Below are 17,138 nucleotides of genomic sequence, written 5' to 3' on the forward strand. Positions count from 1 at the left end.
TTTTCTCTTTGTATCGTAAGTGCAAGTTCTTCTTCACTGTGTTTCCCAGACACCATCTGTTTCCAAAACAACCCATTACCAAACATAACAGAAAAGATAGGAACTTCTAACAGGAGTTAAACCTGCCAACTTGCAGAATGGTCAGAGCTTTCTCAAATAAGAAAAACATGATAATACCTAGCTGTTAATAAATTAAGGAGAAGCAATGGGTGTCATCTCAGATGATGCAGTACACCATTTTAGCTATTTTCACTAGAATCATAGAAGGTTCATTACTTTACAGTGTCCCTGCATATTTGCTGTAAGAAGTCCAAATTTGGGCATTTAATAGCAGGGTTCGTTTCACTTAGGATAGGTTGCGTGGGGGAGGGGGGTAGTTAATTATTTTTTTAAAGCCTACTATTACTGTGGGTTAGCAGGATGCTAGACAGATTATGAAAGAGCAAGAACCCAGATGGGCAGATTGTGAAAGAGCAAAAACCAAGATGAGCAAAAATACTGACAAAAGACGGCGCATGGTCAACTTGTGGTTACCCTGCTGGCTGGAGAAGAATCTGCCTGCCTGGCAACCGAGTCTGGCAAAGAAGACAGTGATTGGGCAAAATTATAACACTGACTGTCTTAGGGGAAAAGTGCTGAGGGATTTGAGGAACTATATAAGTGGTGTGTTTCTTTTAATAAATGATTCTGGTTGCAGCCCCGACCTGAGTCCGTGCTCTTCATACACTACAAATGGCACCCAACGTGGGGCACGAACAAAGAGACTGAAGATGTCTGTACTGGTAGCGTAGCCTGATCAAACCAGGGACTGATTTCATTGCTGGCTCATTGCCTTTCCGCTGGACAGAGGTGAGAATTCCCCATGGTTCCCGATCGCTATGACTAAAGAACAGCAAATGAACCTTGATGTTTTGCAACATATCTTAAGAACACAGAATCGCTCAGTATCTACCCTGTCTTTAGTAAGTTTCTTAGACTGGGTCAGGAGAAATATCCCCGATTTTCCACCGATGGGCACTTTTGACAAAAGATATGTGGGACCAAATTGGCACAAAGCTTTGGGACGCTGCTACAGGGACAGATAAGGTTGCAGCTAAGCATTTACTGGTTTGGCGGCAGATCTCTGAAGCCCTAGTAGAGCTCCGCACAGGGACCAAAACAGACTTTGAGGAGAGCCCGATGCATCCTTCCGTCCTGCCACCACCACCCCCAGGTAATACCTGTGTTGCGGAAGAGAGTTTCTCAGAAGGAGACCCCTTTGATCCTGGGCCGATTGACCCAGACCAAGAACTTAATCTACTTCCTCCCGATGATAATTTGAAAGAAGCAGTGGGAAATGAACTAACCCCCTCAAGTGATTGCTGCAGTGTGTGGGACAAATGTCAAAAAGAAGCCTTGGCTAAAGGTGACACAGATATTTTGCAGGCATTTCCTGTTATTTATTGGGGAAATCGACCCAGAACGTGGGAGGCTTTGAGTTACGATCATGTTAAAGAACTGAGGAAATCAGTAAAAGTTTATGGTCTCCAGTCAGCATACACCATGAACAGCTGTTGGGGATGGGTATATCATGACTCCCCATGACTGGAAAATGCTATTGCGTATGATCTTATCGGCTATGCAATATACTGTATTCATGACTGAGTACCGTGATCTTGCGACTGCCAAGGCAATGGATAACTTGACTGGCAATTTAAATCATATTGGTGTGAATGAACTCATTGGTGAGGGGCCTCGAGCTACTCTCACACAAGCCCAAATGGACAGACAGTGTTTTGAGCAAGTAAAAGACATTGTACTGCGCGCAGTAAGACGGGTACCTGATACAGCCACTCCAGAAGCCTCTTTTTCTGCTATCACACAAGCGCCTGGAGAACCCTATAAAAAAATTTCTTGATCGACTCCAAAATGCAATAGAGAGACAAGTAGATAACCAAGCAGCCCGTGACGTTCTTATGAAACAATTAGCATTTGAAAATGCTAATGCTGACTGTCATAAAGTATTGCAAACTATTAAGAATGCTAACCCTTCCATCACTGATATGATAAAAGCGTGCCAGGATATTGGCACACAAACTCATAAAATTAATCTCTTAGCTGATGCATTGTCAACACAGCTCACTGTGGGGGCTGTTCAAAAAGCAAACTGCTATAATTGCAGAAAGCCTGGGCATCTTAAAAAAGATTGCAAAACAGTTAAGAGAAGCGGTCTAGAAAATCAATCCATGCCAAACCGCCCATGCCCTCGCTGCGGCAAAGGACTGCACTGGGCAAGCGAATGCAAGTCCAAATTCCATGCTAATGGTCAAACCCTAGGGAGTTCGGGAAACTGGAGGAGGAGCGCGAGACCGCACGTGATAACAACAAATACGGCCCGAGACCACGGAAAAACGCTTGGCCAGCACACTCCAACCAGCCACAGCTGGAAGTGCAGGAACGGATGTTAGCAGAGTCTCTCAGCATACAGACTGCACTCGCAGACTACACTGGGCAAGTTTTAATCCATTTACCTAAACATCCTCTGTTAAATTCCTTAGAAGAATTACCCCTGACTAATTGGACCTTACTTTCTCATACCCCACTTTCTAATGCAGTTACAGCATTCACAGATGGTTCCGGGAAAACACACAGGGCAGTAGTCCTCTGGCGATCCACCAACAATCTCTAGAACCAAGACATAAAATGTTTCGATGGATCGCCCCAAGTTGTTGAACTTGCAGCTGTTGCGCGTGCTTTTCAGCTTTTTTCTGGTGTAAATCTCAATATCATAACTGATTCTTTATATGTTACAGGAATTGTTCAGCATATAGAAGGTGCTTTCCTAAAAGAAGTCAACAACCCAGTGTTATTCGCACAACTTAAATTATGGCATTATGTTTCCCACTGTAAATTACCCTATTATATCACACATATACGATCACACACCTCTTTGCCAGGACCGCTAGCCGAGGGCAACCGTGCTGCTGATAAAGCCACAGTCGCCCCCACCACACCACAATTATTTCAACAAGCACAGCTCTCGCGTAACTTTTTTCACCAAAATAGGAAAGCATTGCAAAAGCAATTCCAACTAACCACAGACCAAGCACGTCATACTATCTTAACATGCCCTGAATGTCAATCTATTGCCCCATTGCCACAATTGAGAGTTAACCCCCGTGGCACCTCACCACTGCAAATTTGGCAAACAGATGTTACACATTTTGGATAATTTGTTCGCCAAAAGTACGTACATGTCACTGTTGATACTTTTTCTTATTATAACTTTGCCACTGCACATACAGGAGAAAAGAGTCGAGATGTCCGATGACACTGGCTAGCAGCCATCGCTGCTATGGGTATACCAGAAACCATCAAGACAGACAATGGCCCTGCATATGTATCCAAAAACGAAACAACTTTCTTTACAGGAATGGGGCATTTGCCACATCACTGGAATTCCACACTCCCCCACAGGGCAAGCGATTGTTGAGCGTGCCCATCAAATGCTAAAGCAATTGCTAATCAAACGAAAAAGGGGGAGTCTGGGAGATCCACCACAAGAACAACTATGGAAAGCCACCTTTGTTTTAAATTTTTTAAATAGAGACAACAATGATATGACATGAGTGAATCAACACTTCGGAGCTTCCCCAATGTTCCAAACACGGCCAATGGTCCATATTCATGATATGGCCACCGGACAATGGGAAGGCCCCGTGCCATTGATAACTTGGGGGCGGGAATACGCTTGTGTTTCCACAGGAAATGGTCCCAAGTGGATCCCAGCACGATACATTCGACCATATCTAGAAGATAAACATAACAACCAACCATGGGAAACAATGGAGCAATGAATCTTCCTGATAGCCACCCTGGGAGGACTTTTGGGGGACGTGTGTAGTATGTGGCCCCAGATGTCAAACACTAATGTCTAGCTTACATTAGCAAATGCAACCAACCAATCCACCCTCTGCATAGCTATGACCAGCCCCAGCAATCCGTTCTGTACCTGTTTGATAGGCATCCCATTGTTAGAAAAGGAATGACACACGTTATATAATGACACAGTAAAGCAAAACTGTACTGCTCCAAGTAAACTGCAGCCAAAATGGCGGTGCCAAGGTCTACGGCAACATTTGCAAGCGGGTGAGCATTCTGGATGGTACAAGAATAATAGATATGGTACTGGCATGCACAAAGTAGGTAACTTTGACAGAATGAGAGGGAATGGCTTCAAGCTCCAACAGGGTAGGTTTAGACTAAACATTAGGAAAGAATTTTTCACAGAAAGAGTGGTCGGGCATTGGAATAGGCTGCCCAGGGAGGTGGTTGAGTCACCATCCCTGGATGTGTTTAAGAGACGTTTAGATGTGTTGGCGGATATGGTATAGGGGAGAACTTTGTGGAGTAGAGTAGACGGTTGGACTCGATGATCCCAAGGGTCTCTTCCAACCTAGACGATTCTATGATTCTATGAACTTTCCACCCCTTCCTTTACCGCCCCCAAGAATTAGAATTGCTAGGCTCCATAAAAGCGCCTGTGTGTTTTTATATAAATTATAACATGGGTGTTTCTGCAGATGCAACAGATGGAATTGATATAACAGGCATAAGCATCTTTCGCAATAAAACTGTATGGTGCAATTATACTTCTCCCTTACCAATAATACCAGGAGCAAAGCCTACTGGTCTCCCCTTCAATATCTTTCTCATTTGTGGTGATAGCGCATGGAAAGGAATCCCCGGGAAAGCCATAGGAGGGCCCTGTACCTTTGGCTGCTTGACCATGTTTCACCCCAGCAATGAAATTATCACTAATTGGACAAAGCAGCACACACGTAACAAAAGGAGTACTGATCGATTTAACCCCAAATATGATTCTAATGTAAAATTCTGGAACACAGCAGAAAGATTCTTTGGAGCGCTTATGCTCTCCATTGGCACTGCTAAAGCACTAAAAATGCTTAACAAAATAGGATGTTGGCTAGCAAAAGAAAGCAATGCGACCAGTACTGCACTAACAGTCTTACTGACAGATGTGGATTCTGTATGTCACGCAACTCTTCAAAATCGAGCTGCCATAGATTTTCTGTTATTAGCACAAGGCCATGGATGTGAAGATTTCGATGGAATGTGTTGTATGAACTTGAGTGATAACTCAGAATTGGTTCACAAAAGTATTCAAAAGCTTAAGGAGCTGTCAGGAGACTTACAGCAAAACCAGGGATGGGACCCATTTGGTCTATTTTCTTAGCTAGGAGGGTTTAGCCCTTACATTAAAAGTATCCCTAGTTTTGTTGTCATCGGCCTGGTAGCTCTGTTGATGATTATGTTATGTTTGCCATGTTTGTCTTCTTGTGTTCAGCGAATCACTGATAAAAGCATAAATCAAACCATGTATGCTCAAATGCACACTGTGCTTGCCTTACAAAGCATGATGCTAGGAAGAGGATGTAGAAACCAGCCATAGCATAAAATTTGCGTGGAAGTAAACTAATCACATTATAGGAGAGATCTATAAAAAAAAAAAAAAAAATCAATAAGTTTAACATTAGTAGTATAAAGTCAATATAATCATTAGGATGTAATCATTACCTGATACAGGTAATCATTATCTGATATACTAACACCAGCATTATTTGTATATGTAGTGTGAATATGTAATCATTATCTAATATACTAACACAAGCATTATTTTGTATATTAAACAAAAAAGGGGGAGATGTGGGTTAGCAGGATGACTAGACAGATTATGAAAGAGCAAGAACCCAGATGGGCAGATTGTGAAAGAGCAAAAACCAAGACGAGCAAAAATACTGACAAAAGACGGCGCATGGTCAACTTGTGGTTACCCTGCTGGCTGGAGAAGAATCTGCCTGCCTGGCAACCGAGTCTGGCAAAGAAGACAGTGATTGGGCAAAATTATAACACTGACTGTCTTAGGGGAAAAGTGCTGAGGGATTTGAGGAACTATATAAGTGGTGTGTTTCTTTTAATAAATGATTCTGGTTGCAGCCCCAACCTGAGTCCGTGCTCTTCATACGCTACAATTACAACCCGAATAATGGGTCACATCTGCTGAGGGCCCCACTCCATTTGCAATTAGGTATCAGTGAAAGTCTGGAAAAACAGAAACTGCTAGAATTATTTACGTCGGGGACCGACATGTGCTCATACCTCTTCCGCATAGTTTTTGGGGGAGGTACGAGAACCTAAGATGTATTCAGGTATATGATAACACACCACAACAAGAGAGCTCCTTTCATCTCCAGAGAGGCTTTTATCAGTTCCAAAAGGCTGGAACTGTGACTTCTAGGAGTTCTTACTGGAAGAGCAATGTACCATTTTTAACCTGGTTAACTATTAAGTTTAATGATAGCACTGCGCTTACTTAGAAAATGAGTTTATCTTTTTGCTTTTCCCTCTCTCCATAGTATGTGAGGAGAAGAAAAGACATATATATTTAGTTTGGTCTAATAAGTAACAATGGGAAAATAAGTTATCAGAAAAGCATCCAAATTCTTTTGGTGAGTTACACATCTATGTTTTTAAAAGCTAAGAATATGGATGGGACAGCAACCATCAAGGTCACTGTTTATTATAGATTCCTGCTTTCACATCCACCCATGTCAAACAATTTCATACAGACAATATTTTCCATAATAAACATATTAAGAAACATCACTCTATGTGAAATTGTTGATACTATCTATTCTGATCACATCTCTAGCAGATTACATCTTTTTCAAACAAGAAATCCTTAGCAAGTCTGAGATATGATGTCTTTTCTGCCCTTTGCAGTCCTCCCTGTCCTTCTCCTTCATTCAAAACAATTCTCTCCTTCCTGTAGCCCCAATAATTTATTTCACACATGGAACATTTTTTACTTCCAAGTACCCTTCCAGATCATTGTATAGCTATCAGTAGACTAAAAGGTGCTTCTGTTGTTCCCTTGGAAGTTCTATTAGATTAGATCCATTAGCACACTCACATAAGACACACATTACATTTTGAGCTCCTTCTGTTCATAACATCTGACTCTATTAAGATGTTATTCTTTCTTGTTGCCCATACAGATTCTACAAATTTGGATATCTTAGCTTTCCTTAGCTTTGTTTTTAAACCTTCTTTTTTTATTTTACTACTACATTAATTTATCACAGGTTCTATACTCCTGACCCTGCTGCTTCAATACACTTAATTACATTACAGGCGACCATCTCTACTCCTGTTCAATATTCTGAACAGCTTCACTGAGTTTTAAATGCACAAAATGGTCGTTGCCACACACTTCATTTCTGGCTTCTGCAGTTGCGATCTTGTGCTTTGTTACTAAAAATAGAGCTGCTTCCAACTACCTGAGCTGGAAAGCTAATTACAGAGCTGGTAAACAGTGCTCCTCCCTATTGAGCAAATGGCAGAATAAGGAGTCTGCTAATGCACTAGGGTGCACATGGTCCTGTGGGTCTTTGAAATCTATCAAGTGTCATTTATTTAATCATCTGTGGCTGTTTGCTTCATGGATAAATTACTATTTAAGTAAATAACTGTTTGACTGTTGGATCAACAAATCAGGGAGAAAAAGAACAATCAGCCCATTTTAGGAAAAAGTATTCTAGCCTAGTTCTCAGCTTACACAAATCAGAATAATTTCACGGAAATAAGTAGCATATTGTTGATTTAGACTAGGTAAAAGTCTAATTCTCTTATTTTCTGCAGAACAGGGGTTATTAGAGGACTGACTGACTGCAGCAGCTTAAAGACTTTTTTCAAAGTTATTTCTGTCATATCCAGGCAAGAACAAACAACTGTCACTTTAAGAAAGCACCTTCCCTTAAAAGTACTCTCAGCCTTGTCTGCGATACAGAAGTAAGTTGCCTGGAATACATTCCTTGCTGAAAGATCTTAAGGCAAAAGTGCCCATGGAGTTTAGATGCTCCTCTATATTTGTCAGTGAAACACTGTTTTCCCTGCTCCATGGGACTGATTCTTACCATATAGCCCAATAAAAGCTTTGTTTGCCAAAAGGTTTCAGCCATCACTCAGTCAATAAAACTCAACTCATTTTCAGACATTACTGAGGCAACAATATATAGATAATACATAAGCAACTGTTAGAATCACTGTGATACAGCTGCAGCCCCAAAGCAAAACTGTAAAATACACATTACATTTGTTCATCCAAAAAACTTTTTGGGGCGAAGAGGGAATATAGCCTTATGGAATTATAATTTTTTTCTTTGAATGCATAATATAGGAATAGAAGAATCTGGTAGAAAACCACCAGAAAGACCAATTTGAAAAAGCATTTCTATTTCTGCTTCCTAACCCCCCCAAAAAGAGACAAGTAAATAAAAAACACAAGACTTAGAAAAATTTGGTGGAGGAAAAGAGTATGCTAGTGAGCACAAACTATTTGCTTGTCACCATGTTTCTGTCATGTAACAGGTATATACTATATACAGTGCATAAAGGGACAGAATTGCTATCTGAGATTAAATACATTATTAACACAGCTCATTTGGGAGAGGAGAAGATGAGCTCCCTCTTCTGTCTCCCATCTTCATGAAAAGGAAAGTCAGGCTGTCCTCAGCCAAACAAACTAAATCCTGTTGACAAGGAAAAGCAGTTTGCCAAATTTTAGCAAAAATGATTGGGAAAAAAAAAGAAGGTAAGATGGAAAACTGTGGACAGAGATGGAAGTGCGCAGTATATGGAAGAAGAAAATGCAAGAAGGAGCCAAAAAAAAAAAAAAAAAGAGGTGAAGAAAGGCATTACAAAGTCAGACTACAGAAAATCAGTAGTATTTCAACTCTGCATATTACAAAGAGTGGAGACAGAGAGAATCCTCTGGCGATAACAGCAATGGGAAAAAAGAAACAGAACACCAGCCTTCTCATCTTAAACCAAAGAAATACAGAGAGGCAGCATCTACGCACCACAAGTCAGTCCCACACCATCACCCCTAAGTCAACTTTGAAGAAGTCAATTCATGCACCAGGACTTGCACATTTTAGCACAGTCTCACTAGAACCGACACATCGGGTTTCCATGGTATTCTGTGGATGCATACTTAAGGGCCTCTAGAGAAAGTCATACACATTTTTCACATTTAAAACCTAAATAAGTGCGTGTACATGTGTGTATGTGTGTGTGTGTGTGTACAGGGCAGGGGGCTGGACAGTGATGAAGGAATGTATGTGTTTGATGGAATTCAGTGCACAAGCAACATTAAGTCAGTTGAATCCTGGCTTTCAATCACTGATCAATCTTCCTGTGTTTTCAGACCTACCTTTCTGACCTAAATGACCACAAGGACAGTAAACAACATATTCATAAGTTAGATAAAATGTGCTTATGATAGTAGGACAAATACCTTTCAAATGAAAGTATATTCCAGAAAACAATCCACAAAAAAAAGCATATGAAGACAACATAAGCAATATGTTCCCTGCAACTTGCTATTTCTCCCAACATTACTTCTTACCATATGGCAGAGGTGTGATAACCTTTAACCCTGGGAGCCATTTCTAATTTATTCACTCAGATTTCAAAAACAGAACCCTGACAGCCACTTTCTTCATGTGCTACACAGACCAACTTACACATTTAAATTACTCACAAGTATTTTTAGGTGGTCTGTTTCTGTTGAGTTGAACACGCTAAATTGATATGGGTGTTTTGAAAGGTGTGCCTCCACCTTTCTGTGAAGCTACTATAAAATCTCCAAAAACTCATAAGTTGCCAAAAAATCATAAGAAAGGAAGGAGGGTAAAAACACGTAATGTGAGGAAACTGTTGAAAATCAATTGCTTAATTCTTTTAAACGTAAGTTTAAATTGGATCTACCTCGGGCAGTCATGGAAAAGGCACTTTCAAAATCACACTCCTTGATGAAGGAAGTAACTTTCTGAACCTCACGTTATTCACACCAAAAGATTACATATTTCACCACACAGGTATCGCTTCAACTTCAGCCTTCCTAATGAGTACATCAGCATGTGCAATGACTCTAGAGGCAGAATGAGATTAATGGAATAAATTTAGGGATATATCAAACAGGAAGGAAGGGGAATAACTAAGCATTAACACATTCCTTCATTCTGTAATTGTCTGAATCAGGGGTATTGATTAAAGAACTGAAGCATAAGAAAAAGAACTTTATCCTGTGATAGACTAAAAGTACAGTAGCAGCACCAATTTCAAAAGAGTTGATAACCATTATTAACTACCTGTTTATGCCTCAAAATCCTAGCAACCAGCCACATCAGACTCCCTTAATCTGCAGAAAATTAATTGGAAGTACTTTCCCACTACTGACCAAGTTTCCTACAACACAGATACTAAATTTTAAAAGCCCTCAGATGATGAAACTCCAATTTTTCTCAACAATTCAACAGCTAAAAGTCAGCTACAGACTGGTCTTCACAGCAAAGGCAGCCTGCAGGTAAAAATACGGGGTAAATACAGACTCCATCACTTACCTCAGCTATGTGTGGCATTGGGTTAAATCCACAGAGATTGCACACAACTTTCTTGCACTCTGTACAGGTATTAAAGTTGGGGGGATCCTTAGAACCAATATTTAGTCCAGTTTTACAAAGGGGACAAGACACTTTAGGCTGGCTGGCTTTCTCCGGTTCCGACAGCCCAGCAGGTTTCTTAGCTTCAGCAGCCTGAGGCCTGCTATCTTTAGCCAAACCAGGTTTCTTTTCTAAATCAGATCCTTTAGTCATTGAAACACTATCCGCTTTTGATGGCTCCGATTTTTCAGTCATAAGAGGCTTGGCTTCTTTCTTTACAGGAACAGGTTTTGGAAGAGGCTGAGCCTGAGCAGCCTCTTTGGGGGCTGCCTGGGAGGCCGGAGGCTGCGATGGAGGCTGGGGCTGCTTCGCTGCAGGACCAGGTGGAGGGGGCGCTGATGTCTGAGACCCTGGCTGACCCGCTGTGGAAATTAAATTCGAGGCCTGGCTGAAGATTGAAGCTCCAAACCCGAAGAGCTTCCCAGTAACTGTTTCTTGTGGTGTTGTAGGCTGAGGCTTAGGGGCATCAGTGATGCCTCCCAGATTAAGGCTGAAGCGCCTTGATTGCTCAGGAGTTTTCTGAGGTGGTTGGGGCTGAGGTGCCATCTGCACTGGCTTGGGACCTGTCCCTGCTTGTGGGCCCTTGGGAGCTGGTTTGGTATCAGGTTTTGGGGCCGGTTTTGTTTGTAACTTCTTAGGATCATCTTTTGTTTGCGTTGGCTCGGCAGGCTTTTGAGTTTTAGCATCTGGTCTAGCCCCAGGCTGAGACACAAGCTTGGGATCTGACTTCTGCCGAGACACTTGTGGAAGGGGTTTGGAATCTGGTTTATCCCCAGCTGGATGTGTGTCCTGTGACGGCTTGGCAACCTCTGGCTTGGGGGAATCTGTCACTTTCTGTTGAGTTGGTGGAGGTCTGGGACCTGTCGAATCCTGTTTCAGCCCTGGTGGTGCAGAGGTAGGCACAGTGTCCATCGTAGGCTTCTGTACACTGGGTTGTTTTTGCTTATCTTCAGCCTGCGTTGGCTTGGCCTGATCAGACTTTGGAGTAGGATCTATTTTCTGGGACATCTCAGTAGGCTCAGACCGGGGTTGTTTTGATTTTACAGGGGGAGATGCAGGCAAGGATGGTTCTTTTTTCTGTGGCAAGGTTTTCTTCGATTCTGCTAGTTGCGAAGGTTCAGGCTTTGGAGAAGCATCTTTCTTTTGAACTGGCTGTGGCTGGGGAAATGGTTTAGCTGTTGAAGGTGGAATGGGTGTCTTCTGTTTGGATGGAGGTGGCTGTGGCCCAGGACCTGGTGCTAGGTCACCACCTAACGCTCTTTGCATCTGGCAGTTTAAACAGAGCCATTCCTTAATCTGCAAAAAAAAAAAAAAAATAATTTAAAGGTATTGTAATTAAGATAAGACAAAGTTAATAAAATCAATAATAATGGGCTATTCTAGTATAAGGCTTGTTGCAGTATTTCAGACTTCTGAGTAAAAAGGGAGAAATATTACCACTAATACTGTTTTGTGGTTGACATGACCAACTGGCTTTTTCATTCTTCTCTCCATTCCTGTCATTTGACCTATTGCTGAGCCCGTGCTTCTAATGACTACACTCAGTTTACACACAGCTGAATGTTGAAGGATAAAAACCCAGCAGAATGAAAAAACACATTGGAATTTCATAGGACCCAACAGTGATTCATTTATAGCAATGATTTGCCAGAAGAGAGAAAAAAAGACAAATACTGCTAAAATAGTTTGACACATCAAGTCTGCTGACAGAAAACAATAATCAGCATTAAAACACAGTAAATGCATAAGCATACATCTATCAAGCTCTTGACATGGCTTACAGTTTTGGTAATTGTTTAAATTACAGGGCACATGTATTGCCAGCTTACACGTACCCAATGAATAAGGCACAAAGGTGTGTTAATGGACACTATATATTACACAGACTCACACTTTACCACTAATTTGTGAGCAAGTCTTCATTTGGAATCATTGAGAAGCTTTGCCAAGCACTAATGGTATTTTAAGAGCCAAAATTAGGTTTCCAAAAATTCCTTTGTCATTAAAAAAAGCTCCCAAGGTATTTACTGTACACCTGCATACAATAGGTGCCCCTCTTTTCAACAGAGAGGAGAAGGAATAAGGCAAGTAATATATTTACCTATGTTTCTTGTCAATTGCAGTACCTCACAATATTAAATAATTTTTCTTCTTCCCACGGAGAGGGAAACTGTATTTTCTAATATGACAGAAAAACCCAATAATGCTAATTGGTCATTCCTACCATTGCTTTTGTAAAGCCCCACAATCTGAGGAATGATCAAATAGGCTAAAGCAACATGGTCAGGAAGCATCACGTGCTATTTTCCACATTTTACATCACTAGCAGAAACATTATAGGCAGCAAAAATGCCATTCAATATGGCCCAGAGTCCAGTGTGCCCACACGTGCAAGTAGATACTTAAGCAGGTCATCTGTAGCTCTACTTCTATTCTTTAGTCTGGGTGTGAAACGCAGGGTACCAGCTATGGCATTTGCAGCCACCACTGCAACAGAGCAAAACAGCAGGTAGGAGAATATAAGTCTCAGATCTTTTCCCCTACAGGTGAAGATTTTTGGATCCTGTTTCTCACTCAGGTCTGGAATCTCTGCCATACAGAGGAAGTACTATTAGCAAAGAAAGATTTTGTCTGCGTAATATCATAGCTCACTGGAAGGAAAGAACTCTGATGTCATGGACTGAGGCAATGAATTCATTATTTTGGTGTGCTTTGCCAGCCTTGTATTTTTCCAGCAGCAAAAATTAAAGCAACGGTTGGACACAGTTCCCTAAAACACAGTTATTCTCATTATTCTGAAAAACATGGTATATACACACGCTGGAATGTGTGTGGAACTATTACTAACAGCTTCACAAGGAGATGCCCAATTTCTGGCCCCACCTGTAAGCTCACAGTAACCAAGCTGCCATTCGTAATAGCGCTCCTTTATCTTCCATTTTGAGTGCAATTTTTTTAGATTGTTTAAACAATTCACCAATCAACTTGCGACCCATATAGCAAATGACTGTTAAAAAGTGAAACCAACTGAAACGGAACTGGAACCCGTGTTTAAATTCTGCTTTGAATTAGTAAAGGAATTAAGTTCACAACTGCACAGAGGACCTGAGCAAAGATTACATTCAGCTTAACTCTCACATTGTTTGATTGGTGATCAGTTCCCTTACAAGTCCCCTGTCCAAGGGACAATTACTTACAATAAGTAAAACTTAATTATGACACCTGATTTTAGATATTAGTAGTCTTAAATACAGAAGGCAGTAACAGGTGCACCTACCTGCTCTCACTCAGCTTCCAGGAAATCTATTTTAAAGTCACTATGACGCCTTTAAGGCCCCAAACGAAGTAGTTGCAGGGTTGGGTGGGGCTACAGAATAAGTAGTCTGAATAATTCTTATGTTTAAGGTGTCCAGATTCCAATTGCATTTATAAGCATTAAGGTTTGTCTTTAACATGCAGCTGGTCCAGTCTGACTCTACTACCTAACTGGAGTCCAAACAGAAGTTAATTCTATACTACAGTTTTCAACATGATCTTGTACAGAAGGCAAAATCTTAACTCTTAACTGTTATTTTTTGCCTTATCTTTAAAAAAAAAAAAAAAAAACACACCCATAACCATATATACACACACCCGCACTCTTGGTATTAAACTGAACCCTTTAAAACTGAAAATTAATTTGCTACTCCTACAGCTGAACTTCAAAATGGAAAATGTAGGAAGTTTTACTTCACTGTAATATTTTTTAAATCCTTCTGGTTTAGACATAAAATTCCTCCCATGCATTTTAGTGGGAGGAACTAAGTGCCAAAACCCTCAAGCCATTATAGCTTACACACATCATCTTCAAACAAATACAAAACTGAGCAAACTGTAGTTCTGTGATTGAAACTGCAGGAGTTCAAAATGAAGTGCGCTACATGATGCAGTTTTGTATCAAACACTGGCTTGTTCATTCTATGGCAATTACAGAGATTTTCCGTAAACTTTAACAAGAGCAGGCTTCTGGTAAGTACAGATGCTCTTACATGTTATTACAGATGAAGTAAAACTTACTGCTGCTGTAGATACCTAAAATACTAGTTTGTCTATCCTTGAGATCTTCCTGACAGCAGTTCTGTGACCTTCTAGTTTCTCTTTCTCCATATTTCTCATATCTCTACCCAGAATTAAAAGGCAAAAGTTTCCAGTACAACACCTGAGCTTTTGCAGCTCCTGTCTACTTGTAAAGGAGATTCTTCTTTGATGCTGAGGAACCCAAGCTGTCTATTTTCACACTGATAGATAGGGGTGGGGGCTAGGTCTTATTTCTAGAAAAAAGCCGCATGATTTTCTTCATGCTGAGACCCATGCCATTAACTGCCACGACCAGGACTGTAAAATTGACAGATTTCACGCAGCATTTTTTCTTCAGATTTCACCTACTGAACACAGAAAGTGCTACCTTGCTTTCTAACTCACCGATGTAGAAACTATATGCCCTCATAACAACAAACAAGTAATTAAAAATTATTTTTTTTTTTTATTCATCAACCATAACACCTTAAAAAAAGCTTCATAAAGACTCTACTAGTTGGGAGCACCAAATGAATTTATTCACAGTGTCTTAATAACAACATCCATGGAGAATTACATTGAAGAAAATTATAGCACCATGTTCCATAGCTCACCTTTCTTTATGCATTCGTAATCTAACAGTTGACTCCAACAACAAATAGGAGCTACACTTCAGTTCTCCTTATCCCAAACAAAGCCAACACAACTGAAGGCAATCCACAGCCTTTTCCTTTCTGCAAAAGTGTTCACATTTGTTCTAACTACACAAACCCATCAAAAGCAATAGGAAAACTGTCAGAGAGTGAGTGCATCGACTGGCGTGCCCAATTTCTATTCCTGCAGATGACGTACGGGAGGAAGAGAATCCAGCTTGATTCTAACATTCCAGATGTACTGCAAGAAAGAAATTTTGACTTGCAGATTGAGCGTATTTCTTATAAAAATAACTGCCACACAATATGAATGTAGCTCTCAGAAGCCATTTTAACAGCCCTTTTGCAGAACAGAGCCACATTCTAAGGCAATGGCTCTCATTCTCACTTAGACCAGTCATTTGGTACTATAAAAAGGAACCTTAAGAGATGCATAAAATATTAACATCGCTTTACATCACTACAGAAGCGTAAAGATTTATAGAGCCTTTATAGTGCCACAGATATGGAAATGGACTTTGCTGACATTGCTCAGCGCTGCCCCAAAGCTTTATTGACAAAACCACTTTCTAGTCTGAAAACACATCAGCTTATTTGGTTCCTGACAATTTGAGAGAGGAGTGAGGAAACCAGATTTGGCTCTTAGCAAACATTTCTGCTGAGATGATGAGAGAAACATGAAAAATAAAGCACTTGAGCCCATGATTTTATGCAGCTTCATGTAGAGTGGTAGAATACTGTAAGAGACAAGAAATTAGATCAGAAAATCCTGTTATGAACAAAAAAGAACAACTTCTATCACAGAACAAACTGAATTAGTATGTTGACATAGAACTGAAAAGGTCTTCTAAATAAGCCTGGGAAATACTAGAAACAAAAGTTTTCCTTCTACACCATCCTTCCATGAACAAGATCTCATTTATTTGAGCGAATTACACTGAAACAAATGTTTGACTATTGTACACAGTGTGCAACTGATCCTCATTTGAGACAAACAGATTATCACTACAAAATAAATATTTGCCCTTTATAACTGATACCTGAGAAGGTAAGGAGGGAGTTTATCAGGAAACACGGACTCAAGGTACTCACAAAAATGGTGCTAGGTTCCAGTCAGCAGCATGTTCCCCAGGTACCCACTCCACAAACCACAGCAATGATCACAAGCGCTGTAGCTTGACGCTAAACCAATGTTTGAGCAAACTTTTTGAATAGCCATTTTAAAAGACTATTTTTAAATGTGACTTAGCTATTTTAAATCTACTAAAAAACATTACTGGGTGAATTGTGTTATGCAGTAACCACAATCTCAAAACGTACTCCAGAACTCTGCTTAAATTACTAATGCAAAAAGCTAAAGCCTGCGTATGAACTATGAGTGTTTGAGGAACTATTATTTTATAGCTTATATAACTAGAATCATAAAGCAAAAAAGTGAACATACAATCTTTTGACTTTTTTTTTGAACACTAGTATTTCAGAATATCTAAAAGTTAGTTTTTATAGACAAACATATGTTTAAGCTGCCTCATGCATAAGACAAGGAAAAAGACTTAAGCACAGCTCAGTGCGCTACATCATGCGTCACTGCAACAAATGCTGATTGCTTTCATTAACTGCATCTAGACTTAATATACTAGAAACATGTGAATGATTAACAAAAAAATTTAACTGCGAATCAAGGGAGCAGCAACGAAAAGGTTAACAAAGTTCATCTGTGCTGCACAGAGTGCAGCAGAGTGAATATCGCTGGGATTTGAAAATGGATTACGCTGTCTGGTCGGAGCAGGGCTGGGCCACGCTTCCTGCCCAGTGATTACCCAGCAAACAGCATCTCCACATCACATGGCCTAACATAGTAGTA

The 17,138-nt window shown here is 40.5% G+C and overlaps 1 protein-coding gene across 1 annotated transcript in view; it reads right to left on the reverse strand.

The window, feature by feature from the left end:
- PCLO (piccolo presynaptic cytomatrix protein) overlaps positions 1 to 17,138 on the reverse strand; it is a 385,829-nt gene that overhangs the window by 355,537 nt on the left and 13,154 nt on the right. The window contains exon 3 of the mRNA XM_074166467.1: positions 10,467 to 11,861. Coding sequence (XP_074022568.1) covers positions 10,467 to 11,861 — 1,395 coding nt within the window. The remainder of the gene's footprint in view (positions 1 to 10,466; positions 11,862 to 17,138) is intronic.

Source organism: Numenius arquata, chromosome 2 (genome assembly GCF_964106895.1).
Source record: "Numenius arquata chromosome 2, bNumArq3.hap1.1, whole genome shotgun sequence".
NCBI classification, from domain to species: Eukaryota; Metazoa; Chordata; class Aves; order Charadriiformes; family Scolopacidae; genus Numenius; species Numenius arquata.